We start from the raw sequence: 12500 nt of genomic DNA, 5'->3' as shown, positions 1-12500 counted from the left end.
TGTGTGTGTATGTGTGTGTGTGTGTGTGTGTGTGTGTGAGTGTGTGTAAGCCAGTCCATGGGTTTCCCCCTGAATAGACTCGGCTGCAGTGGGATTAACTGCCAGTGTTGTGCTGGCCCCCGACTGCCGCCTGTGAATGGCGCGGTGCGCTGACACGGCGGCCATGATGGAAACGTCCAACCCTCCCCCTGCCTTTGTTTGGTCTGCTGGCCACAGCCAATGCCCCCAACCCCTGTCACCACTGCCACTGGCCCCCCGCCTGTGTTCCAGCTCCCAGCTCCATCTCCCAGCACACCTACGGCGGCGGCAGGCCCCCACCCGCCATATCCGCTCGCCTGCTCCCAATCCCACTGCCAGCCACCAGCAGCCTCCCCGCCATGCAACACAACCCGGAGCTCTCGTAAATCACTTCCTCTACGCCGCCACCACCTCCTCCAGATGAAATGCTCTAAGCGTCTAAGGAAAGAAAGAAAGAAAGAAAGAAAGAAAGAAAAAAAAAAAGGAAAGGTGGGGGGGGGGACGGCGGCTTTGAACGACGAGCAAATTACCTGCCCGTAAAAAAAAACAACGGCCAGACCCGTGTTCTGGCACCGGCAGCAGGGGCAGGCTGTGCGCCGTCTTGGTCGCCGCCGTCTTCGCCGCCGCCACACAAAAGCCGTTTTTATGCACTGGGCCTCGCCGACTCTCCCAATTACGCTCCTGTGCGCTTTCCGCCGTGGTTAGGCATTATTAAAAGTCGTAAACACAAAGCCGGAGGAGGTGAGTGTGTGTGTGGAGGCGTCTGGAGGGACGGGGAGGTGTGTGTGTGTGTGTGGAGGGGGGGGGGGACTTGAGGGAGAGCCAGCCAGCGCTGAGCTCCCTCGACTCAGTCAGACTCCTCCAACAGCAACAGCAGCTCAGCAGTGGCACACACATGACACTGGCGACAGCTAGTGCTTTTCTCACCACCATGTAGATTTTTTTCCTTCTCTCTCTCTCTCTCTCTCTCTCTCTCTCTTTCTCTCTTCTTTTTTCTTTTTGACATGTGCCTGGAATTACTTTGAGGTGATCTGGACCCCTTTGACAGGGCTGCTGCTAAATTGGAGGTGAAGTGTTTATAAATTCCATTAGTAAGTTTCTGCTCGCCTTTTCTCCTGCGCTTAATAGGGAATTTCATCACGTCTGTCAGGAGCAGGGGGATCTGTGAGCTCATAAAAGTCTGCTTATTTGTTTAACAACATGAATAGAAATAGTTGGAAATGTGTATAGAGGAATGAAAGTGGAAAGCCAAATCAGAATGCTGTCATGAATATTCCCACTCGTAATTACCTCAAATGGCCGTAGGGGTGTCTGAAGTTTTCTTTTTTTCTTTTTGTCGCAAAGCAACACTGTATAACTAAGTGGTTGTTGTCGTGTCTGTCTGTGTCTGTGTGGTTAAATTGTGAGGAGGAGGGAGGAAGAGAGAAGGAGCAGAGAGAGAGAGATAGAAAGAAAGAGAAAGTGAGAGAGGGAGGACAGAGGAGAAAAGCGAGAGTGTGATCAAACAAGCGCGATGGTAACCATCTGGATGAGTGGGGAAATCAAAGCGCTCATCTGCTTTTTAATCAATTCTCTGCTTTCCCCCGGGCTACATCTGACACCAGGCTGGCAGCTCACCTAGCACTACTTTTGGAGTTTGTTTCTGTGGCTCTCCTTGTCTTTCGCTCCGTCTCCTTTCATCTGACTATATGTCCCCATTGCGTCTCTCTCTTTCTCTCTCTCTCTCTCTCTCTCTCTCTCTGTCTCTCTCTCTCTCTCTGTCAGTCACTGTCTGTGTCCCGCTTGCGTTGACTGTGTTGGACCCAGACGCCATGTTTGGGTCTAGTGCCGTGGTGTTTGACAGTGTTCCCACACGCTGCTCCAGAGGGGCCATCTGGAAGTGGGAGAGGCGAGAGACACGCAAGGTCACAGCCCCCCAGCCCCCCACCCACCACAGTGTACCAGGCATGGAGACCTGGGGCTGCCTCTATTCCCTCACACACACACACACACACACCTCAGCCTCCCTTAAACTTTGCACAACCCTGGCCTGAAACCAGCTTCAGCTGACTGGCACCGTGTGTGTGCGTGTGTGTGTGCGTGTGTGCGTGCGTGCGTGCGTGCGTGCGTGCATGCGTGTGTGTGTCAGGTCTCAAGCTCTCCGACATGTTTATTTTCTCTGTCCAGTCCCTCTGATTGCGTCGCGTTCAGCTTTTCAACAGGGAGCCATTTGAAGTGTGGCAGTGGCCTGGTTGATAGGAGTGAATTTGACACAGCTATGAACACACACACACACACACACACACACACACACACACACACACACACACACACACACACACACACACACATGATCTGCAAAAAGACTTTATTCTCTCTCTCTCATTCTCTCTCATTTCTCTATTCCCCCTCTCTCTGGCTCTATTCTTCACTCCCATTCATCCCTTCCTCACTCTGTCCCTTCATCTCTCTCTTCCTCTCTCTTCTACTCTTTCTCGCTCTCAATCTCTCATCATTCCTTTCTCTCTCTCTCTCTCTCTCTCTCTCCCTCCTCCTTGTCCTCTTCATGCTCCCTCCGTCGTTCATTTAAATTTCCACTCGGCGCTCGCCGTGAGCTGACCGCTCCCTAGTACGTCCCGCCGTTCCGCCGGTACGTGCCGAACCTCGGCTAACTCCACCGTCAGCTGTGACACGCAGACCTGAGCGCTCGCGCCTCATATTTCACTTTACGCACCTCTACTCCTTTCGCCATAAATCATACATAAAGAAAAACATGTCAGGCCTAATATCAGCGAAGGTCCCGATCCACTCTCTGGGTGCCCATTTTCTCTTTTTCTTTTTCTTGATGAAAATCTCTCTCCTTTTTTTTTTTGTTGAGCGTAAAAGCCATTTCCTATCTCCATTGTTTATTACTGCAGACTCGTCCAGATCTAGGTCTCTTGGTGAATACTTGGCCCTGAGTCTTTGTGTGTGTGTTAATGTGCATGTGTGTGTGTGTGTGTGTGTGTGTGTGTGTGTGTCTCGTTGGGACACGGGCGGAAAAGCTGACCTCCAGTTGCTGTGCTTCCTCTAGTGCTTGGACTGAAGGGTACCACCAGGGTGAGACGGAGGGAGAGAGAGAGAGAGAAAGAGAGTGAGAGAGTGAGAGAGAGAGATTGATAGAGTGAGAGAGAGAGAGAGAGAGATTGAGGGACTGAGAGAGAGAATCTGTGCATATGTGTGTGTTGAGTGGTCTGGGTGTGAGTGTGATTGAGAGTTGGGGAGAGTAAGCCTCAACTCTAGGGAGCTCTGTGTGCATGTGCTTGTCTCTTCATGTGTGTGTGTGTGTGTGTGTGTGTGTGTGTGTGTGTGAGTGTGTGTGTGTGTGTGTGTGTGAGTGTGTGTGTGTGTGAGTGTGTGTGTGTGTGTTGAGTGTTTTGGGTGCGAGGGACCTGTCAGACAGAGATGGGCTCTCTCTCCAGCCTGCGCTGCTGAGGGGCCATCTGCCAGAAAGCAGTCCGCTCCGGATCACTTAGCCTCCGCACAGAGCCACAGCCACAGCCACAGAGACTCCAGGCTGTGTGTGCTTTGGAAAGCTCACGTTTGTGTGCGTGCGTGTGTGTGTGTGTGTGTGTGTGTGTGTGTGTGTGTGTGTGTGTGTGTGTGTGTGAGAGTGTTGAGTGTTGACATGGGACAGAGAGAGACGACGTGAGGCAGGTGAAAGGAAGTGGCGGATGGGGGGAGAGGTGTCGGATGTGGAGGGCTGGAATAACAACCGCTCTCTCCATCTTTCTCTCCCCCTCCCTCCCTCCCTCTCTCACTCTCTCTCTCTCCCTCACCACTGGGCACCCGTTGACCTCTCACCTCTCTAATTGGGCTAGAAGAATGCGATCCGACTGTGAGAATTGTTTTTACTGCTTTGTCGGCTAGAATGAACCCTGACCAGCACCTCTCTCTCTCTCTCTCTCTCTCTCTCTCTCTCTTCCCCCTCCTCTCTAAATAAACCTACTGGTCAGACATTTTTCTTGGCTTGCCTTCCCCACTAAAGCCCAGTATGAGGATTATACTAATGATGATGACAAAGAAGAAGAGGATGATGATGATGATGATGATAATGATGATGATGGCTATGCTCTTCGACCACTGCCACTCCCGCTTCTATGGATGAATGGATGGATAGGGTGAATGTCATTAAGGACAGAGGTCTGGAGAGAGGGCACGAGTGCTGTGCTGGTGAGGGAGGTGTGGAGGACAGGATGAGTGTTGTGGACGACGGAGGGGGTCGAGGGTTGTGACCCTGTGCAGTGTTGAAGAGGGGTCACGAGGCGGCGAGCGCCGGCAGCAGTGGGAGAGGGGTATGGAAGAGGGAAAGTTCTGGAAGACTGATGAGGTGTCTGGCTCGAGATGGGAAAGCATATGGCCTCTTTAAGGGGAGTCTTTCTCTCACTCCCTCTCTTTTTCTCTGTATTTCTGTCTTATTCTCTCTCACTCACTCACTTACACACACACACACACACACACACACACACACACACACACACACACACACACACACACACACACACACACATACACACACACATACACACACATTCTCATATTTTGAAATTACATAGAAATATACACAAGTGCATGGTCACACACGTACTGTACACAAACCAACCCCCCATATCTCTCTCTTTTTCTCTCTCTCCCTTTTTCTCTCTCTCTCTCTCTCTCTCTCTCTCTCTCTCTCTCTCTCTCTCTCTTCCTCTCTTTCTCTCAGGCCTTGCCTCTAATGTGACTCAGTAATAAAAAAGGGAGACACGTTTTTCAAATAGAAATGGGTTGAGTGCCCTTCCCTTGGGCAGGGCCGGGCCAGTGTTTGTGTGTTTGTATATGTATTTTTTCCCCCCCCATTTGTTTAGATGTTTGTTTATTTGTTTTGGGAGCAGGGGAGGTTGCTATGTGAACAAATTCACTCTGCTCGACCCATTTGTATCCACATGTGAACACGGCCTTGTGAATTTTTCATGGCTGTGGTTGAGGTTTCCTTCAGCGCGCACTCACATGAGCTCCACACAGTGGTGGTCTCCCACTCCCATGGTGACCTGAGGGAGGGAAACCGGTTTCAGGAGGAACGTAAGAAAGAAATAGAGAGAGAGAGGGAAAGAGGGAGAGAGAGAGAGAGAGAGAGAGAGAGAGAGAGAGAGAGAGAGAGGGAGGTGAAAAAGTACTCGCAGCCCTTTTTTGGTTTAGCTCCAGCTTTTGGGCAGCGTTTGACGTTGGGCAGACGCAGGTGCTATGCACCCTGGGAAAGGATCCAGGGGACGAAGAGAGATGGAGGGTACGTGAGGTGATGAGAAAAGCATTCTGGGAAGCCTCCTCCCTGTGCAGTAAATGGTAGCACTTGCAGGCGCCACTGCGGCAGACTTGGTGCTTTAGGCTGCAGGTTATATGTGTGTGTATGTGTGTGTGTGTGTGTTATTTACGCCTCTATCTCTCTTTCTCTCTCTCTCTTCCTCTTTCTCTCTCCATGTTTCTTTTTATTTATCTTTCTTTGTTCGTTGTTTCCCCCCTGCTTCTCTCCCCTTGCTGTCTGTGTGTGTGTTTCCCACTTTCTCCCATCTCCCTCTTCTCATTCCTCTTCTGACCCCCAACCCCCCCCTCTTCTCTTCCTCTCTGTTTATCTCTCTCTCCTCCCAATCTCTCCATCCTCTCCCGTGTCACCACGCATCCCAGAGCAAATCATTGGCGGCGACTCACTGTAAACACGGCCAAAGGGACCTCTGTGTTTCAATAATGCAGGGCAAACACACGGCGCCGTGTGTGCTTTATCCCCAATCTGCTGCCCGTCCCACATGACAGAACAATCTGATGTACACTTAAGCTCCGCTCATGGCCCCTGATGTATTTTGCATGCCGTACATTGCTGGACCCAATGAATTTAGTGTGTGTGTGTGTGTGTGTGTGTGTGTGTGTGTGTGTGTGTGTGTGTGTGTGTGTGTGTGTGTGTGTGTGTGTGTGTGTGTGTGTGTGTGTGTGTGTGTGTGTGTGTGTGTGTGTGTTTGTGTGTGTGTGTGTGTGTGTGTGTGCTTTGTGTGTCTGTGTGTCTGCTGTTAGTTGGCGTGCTTTGAAGTGCTGACGTATTTCTCTCTCTCTGTCTTTCTTTTTTGCTCTCTCTCTCTCTCTGTCTCCCTTTCTCTCTCTCTTCTCTGTCTCTCCTCTTCTGTCTCTCCACAGCATGTCAGTCAGGCTCCTTCAAGCCGTCCCAGGGCGACGAGTCGTGCATCCAGTGTCCAATCAACAGCCGCACTACCAGCGAGGGCGCCATCAACTGTGTGTGCCGCAACGGCTACTACCGCGCAGACTCGGACCCCCTGCAGATGCCCTGCACCAGTGAGTCATCTGTCAAAGGACACACATACACACAGACACACCCACACAGACCACCCACACCAACACCCCCCCCCCACACACACACACACACACACCCACACACACACACACACACACACACACACACACACACACACACACACAGGGAGGGAGGGATGCACACACAAACATACTGTACATAAATAAAAAATAGATACATACTGTAGATACATACATACATGCATACATACATACATACATACATACATACATATAAACAAAGCTAGCTTTACACACTTGCTTGCATAGTCACCCATGTTCACAAACACATAGAGACACACACACACACACACACACACACACACACACACACACACACACACACACACACCTGCCCCCCTGACACAGCCCCTCAGTCTGGAGTGTTGTGCATGCCCCCATCAGCATTTCCCCTTCATCCAGCCTCAGACTGGGGGGCAGAGGGCCAGTGATGGGCAGTGGGGGGCAGTGGAGCGTAGGGGGCAGTGGGGGGTAGAGGGGCTCGGGGGGCCGCAGTGCCCGAGAGCGAGAAAAAGAACTGACAGAAAGGAGAATGAAAAGGAATGAATAAGAGAGAGTGAGAGAGTTCCCTATACAATTGTGTGTTCTTATTCAGCCCTAACATAAGAGAGAGAGAGAGAAAGAGAGAGAGAGAGAGAGAGGGGGAGAGCAAGTGTAAGAGGCAATAGAAGGGAGGGGGAGAGATTCAGAGAGGAAGGGAGAGAGAGAGAAAGGGGGGATGAAAAGAGTCAGGGAGGAAATGAGAGAGGGCTTGTGAGCAAAAAGAGAAACGAGAGGAACAGAGAAGTGTGAGATGGCGGTCTATAGTGAGGGGGACACTTGTGGACGGAGGGGATTATTTGAGCGCCTCGGACAAAAAGGGCATTTGCATAAGCCTGGCACTGGCAGGAGGAGGGTAGTTGTGGCGCTGCTGGGGAAAGTGGCTTGGGGTGGCACGGGTATAAGTGTGTGTGTGTGTGTAAGAGTGCGGTTCAGGCCGCAAATATCTGTCAGAATCCGGCCCGCGTCCGACAGAGTTGCGTCCGAACCCGACCCGAACCCGACAGGCATTTTCATTTTTATGTCCGAAACCCGACCCGAGCCCGACGCAGATGATGCCTCAGTAATTCCCATGCTAGTGATTAAACGTTCACATTTGTGGATAGCCTGTCTTTTTAGCCCATTAAACGGAACAAACAACAAATGGAGTTGTCTACAGCAGTGTTTTTCAACTACTAGTGTGCCGTGAGAGATCATCAGGTGTGCCGCAGAAAATTACCCAAATGTCACTCACTCAGGGGTGTAGATTTGCGTGGGGACCGAAGGACGTGTCCACACCAATGTCAGATTACGACTGAAATGTCCCCACCAATATTCAGGTTGAAGTGGGGGGGGAAGCGCTCACATGCGCTACAAAGAGTTAAATACTTTCTCACTTTGCTGCGGATCATCTCGTACAGATCGTGTAATGTGCAGTAGCCTATAAGGGTAAATCGCGCTGATTTGAAGTTACCTATAATAACTACCAGTGAGCCGCAGAAGACGCTGCGCTTCAGCTTCACTTCACTACAAGGCATATGAAGTGCGTCCAAATTCATCCATTCTTCTCTGTTGAACTCCTCGAGTAGTCTACTCATCACACATGTGTCACATGAAAGAGCCTTTTCTCAGCTTTTAAACGGTGCTATAGCCACTATTTGCTGTGATAAACAGTTCGCGAGAAAAATTAACTTCAAGAGATTTAATAATTATTCTCTGTGCCCATCTCCACATCCATTCGTCTCGGTGGAATATCGTAGGCCTACACACTCTTCACGCAACACATGACAACCCATATATCAGAATAAACAGCAGACCTTACCGAACACAAAGGTGTAAAGCATTCCCGTGTATAGTTAGCTGTTCCAGAGTAATCCGGTTTTGAAATAAATTGTAGAAAAATTCAACATGGTCTTTCGGCTTTAAGCATTTCTTAAAACTGATCTTTTCTTACATCGCCTAGATATCTGTAAATAGGCCTATTAGAGAATATACAGGCAGCTTATGGTTAAGAGTTGTCAATGTAGCCTTAATGATTCTTTTCACAAAATGCATGCATGTATTTAAGTTTCTTAAAACTGAGCTGTGCTTAAATGGGTCAATGCATGATTTCATAACAGACCAAATAGAAAATAAATGTTAAATATTGCCTACATATGTATACATATTAAAATCAGATTATGTGCTACACAGTATAGATCAAGTTGGACAGTAGCACATTTTAATCATGGGTAGTTGGACAGTAGCACATTTTAATCATTTTATATATCTATAGTGGCTGGTGAAAGAGTTGAGTGGCTTTACCTTTTTTTTTTCCGGGGGAATTAGTGGGTAGTGTCCCCACCAAAGCTCAGACCAAACCTACGCCCTTGCACTCACTGGTCCAGAAAAGCAACTGTTGCATCAAAGAATTTATAACCACATGCTCTCATTGATTGTATGATTGCACTATTAGTGGTATGCAGGCATTGTACAACGGGGGCCCCATATCCAGAATTCACAGAATCATCACATATCCAGTTCAAAACAACAATTAAATTAGATATAGTCACCTACAAATGACAGAGGGCGCTTGTTTTATTGAGCAGGTCTTGCATAGAAGCCATAATAAGGCCATCTGTGTATTATTTGAAATTTTTGGCTATGGTATGTTTATTTTTTCTTCACACAGGATGTTAGTGTGCCGTGGGACATTTTAAGTGTCAAAAGTGTGCCGTGGCACAAAAAAGGTTGAAAAACACTGGTCTACAGAATCAGATGAGCGTGCACGCACGCAGGTCACAAACAGCGCACATTAACACAATAGGCCCAAGCAAGCATAGCCTATTGAAATAGAATTCTAGTCTTACCATTGACGAAAAGTCTTGAAATGAACTGCAACAGTCTTTGAAACTACAGTGCCTCTGTTACTGATCCATATGCAGCATCGACGTTAATTGGGGCAACTCGAGGAAATCCTCATCCAGTTGAACGAGACGACCTTATAGGCTATGTCTTTACCACAGTATGCAACGCAAATAATCTTAAAATCTCCTGATAGGCTAACAACTTCTTTTTTTTTAACGTCACCCAAGACATGCCGCCTGAAATGCACATGCGTTGTCACGGCTACATAAACAAATCTTGCACACAGGAAGAAAGCTGTTAGGTCTTTTTTACATTTTACTTTATTCTCAAAAAACAAACATTTGCATCATGTAAAGCAGACCTCTTGGTTACCCAACATAATAAGCAATTTAAAATATAAAGCTTCCAATGCATATCGCCCCCATGTGTCCGAACCTGAACTGAACCCGACTATAATTTCTAAATATTTGCCCGAACCTGACCCGAGCTCGACAGGTAGCCACACTCTAGTGTGTGTGTATGTGTGTGTGTGTGTGTGTGTTTGTGTGGATTTGGTTAACAGCAGCACCACTAGCAGTAGTCGCCCCCCCCCCACCCATCATTAACAACACCACCACCATCAGCAGCAGGCCCGGGGCTCCAGCGGTTACCCCAGTGGGCTGCTGGTTGATTGAAGGGTGAGGGGATGGAGCATGGGAGTCTCAGCAGAGGCCCATCACTGGCCCAGCTCCCACTGACAGCTGTTCAGGCCTCTCCAGAGCACACAAGCTACTCAGAGTGAGCGTTAGAGAAGGGGAAAAGAGAGAGAGAGAGACAGAGAAAGAGAGAGAGTAAGGCTAGGAGAGGCAGAGAGAGAGGGGGGGGAATAGAGAGGGAATAGTGAGTGATTCGGTGAGAAATTGAGAGGGAAACATTGAGGGAGGAAGAAAAAGAAAGCAAGCTAAAGAGAGAGAGAAAGAGAGAGAGAGAGAGCCAACCACAGATGGCTTTTTTTTGCTCAAGGACTGGCCATCTCTTAACGGGAACGCAATTAAACAGTACCCAGTGAATGGGAGAGACCAGGAAGAGTTTCTTTTCTCTCCATTCCTGATTTTTTCCCCCTCTCCCACTGCATCCCTCCCTCCCTCCCTCCCTCTCCTCTCCTCCTGGTGTTGTGGGTGGAGGGTAACTCCTTGATTATCTCATTAGGACTCCAGAGGGCCTTCTTGTGTAATTAGGAACACATGTCTGTGGAAGATAAACACGTTTTTCTCTCCTCTCACTCCCTCACTCTCTCTCTCCCTCCCTCCCTCACTCGTGGTCTCTCTTGTGGTCGCTGTTTGTGCGGTCGAAGCTGCCAGTCAGAGGGAATTCTCACGGGCCTGCTCCGCTTAAGCCTGACCCGCTCCTCTCCGAACGCTGCTAAACTTTCGCTCTCCGCGCAAACTGCTGCTCTCACTCCGAAAGCGCAGCATCTGTCCAGAGAGAGCGTTAGTAATGAAGATAATTGAAAACTCGCGGAGCGGAGCAGAGGATTTATGCTCCTCTCCTTCATCCCTCTAATCAGGGCCAATATTGATTAAAGAGAAAGTTCAGTGCGGCACAACGATTTTTAATTTATATAGCGACATTAATAATGAGCATTGTTTGAAGGTCCCTCATCTTACTTAAGAAGTGTGTGTGTGTGTGTGTGTGTGTGTGTGTGTGTGTGTGTGTGTGTGTGTGTGGGTGGGTGTGTATGGGTGTGTTTGTGTGAAACCCGGGATATTAAATTACCTGCCAGTGTAACCAATACAACCACATAATTACACTTTTTTACGATTTACACACCACATCATTGAGGTGAAAGATATATCTGTATTTAAAATACATTTGGTTGTGTTCATTTGCATCTCTATGTAGGCATTTAGCACATTAGTTGAATCTTCTGTGGAAAAGTATACAGTATTGCCATATACATGACATTGCATATGACAGTGATGTAACTGTGTCCTGTCACAGGCAATAGGCAATTGTCATGAGATATAACTGAAATATTTATTGTGTTGACAGCTTATTTGCATAGGACACAGACTATGATGCTGTCTCTCTCCCAACACCATAGGGGCTGTCATGGCAATTACTTATAATGGTAACATGATGGTATTACATCAGCTGTAATGACATTGGAAATCATTTGTTAAACCAACAATCCAATTATCTTGATGAGTTACAAGAGAATGTGTCATTTATGATGGCATGTTTATGGCAATGATGCACATGTTCTTATGTTATGATGTTGTGAATGTGTTTTCATAATTGTTATATGCCAGTCTCTCGCTGGAAAACATAATTTCTCGCTGAGACATTTTTGATCCCAACAGACAAAACCTGGTAAAATGAATTGACAGTCTCATGACAGTTTTACAGTAGTAGTGTTTTTACATCTGTTAGAGAAGGGGAGAGAGACAAAGAGAGAGAGAGCGAGAGAGAGAGGGAGAAAGAGAGAGAGAAAGGAAGAAGAAGCAGAGAGAAATAGAGAGGGAAATAGTGAGTGATTGAGTCAAGATGAGAGGGAGTTAACCTACTCCAAATGGGTTTGAGAACACAATTACAGTAAACAAGATCCAGTGAGCGGAGGGTGATCATGATGAGTTTTGTCTTTCTTTTGCCTTTTCTTTCTTTTTTTCCTCTCTTCCCCTTCCTCCCCCTCTCCCCTTTGGTGCCAGTGGAATGAATCAGTAAAGTGTTACTTGTATATGTGCTCGCTTTAATCATCCGCATTTCCCCCGCTCACCCTTTCAGCCATCCCGTCGGCACCACAGGGGGTCATCTCCAGTGTGAACGAGACGTCGCTGATGCTGGAGTGGCGGACGCCGCGCGAGTCCGGCGGCCGCGAGGACGTCGTCTACAACATCATCTGCAAGAGCTGCGGCGGAGGCGGCGGTCGCAGCGGCGGCTGCACGCGCTGCGGCGACAACGTCCAGTACTCGCCCCGGCAGCTGGGCCTCACCGAGACGCGCGTCCACATCAGCGACCTGCTCGCGCACACGCAGTACACCTTCGAGGTGCAGGCGGTCAACGGCGTGTCGGACCAGAGCCCGTACTCACCGCAGTACGCGTCAGTCAACATCACCACCAACCAGGCCGGTGAGTCCCGCTGTACGCTACACATTGGTTTCCAAGTTGTAAAGTCTGTGTGTGTGTGTGTGTGTGTGTGTGTGTGTGTGTGTGTTTGTGTGTTAGAGAGAGAGTAAGTGTGTGTGTGTGTGTGTGTGTGTGTG

At 48.6% G+C, this 12500-nt stretch overlaps 1 protein-coding gene across 1 annotated transcript in view; it reads left to right on the top strand.

Annotated features, from left to right (window-relative positions):
- ephb2b (eph receptor B2b) overlaps window positions 1-12500 on the top strand; it is a 179402-nt gene that overhangs the window by 101845 nt on the left and 65057 nt on the right. The window contains exons 4-5 of the mRNA XM_076267683.1: window positions 6199-6354; window positions 12022-12366. Coding sequence (XP_076123798.1) covers window positions 6199-6354; window positions 12022-12366 — 501 coding nt within the window. The remainder of the gene's footprint in view (window positions 1-6198; window positions 6355-12021; window positions 12367-12500) is intronic.

Source organism: Alosa pseudoharengus, unplaced genomic scaffold, assembly GCF_046254945.1.
Source record: "Alosa pseudoharengus isolate Yale_2024_CS ecotype anadromous, Long Island Sound unplaced genomic scaffold, YU_APseudo_1.1 YU_APseudo_1.1_scf_5, whole genome shotgun sequence".
Lineage (NCBI taxonomy): Eukaryota > Metazoa > Chordata > Actinopteri > Clupeiformes > Clupeidae > Alosa > Alosa pseudoharengus.
This window is presented reverse-complemented; position numbering and strand designations above follow the sequence as displayed.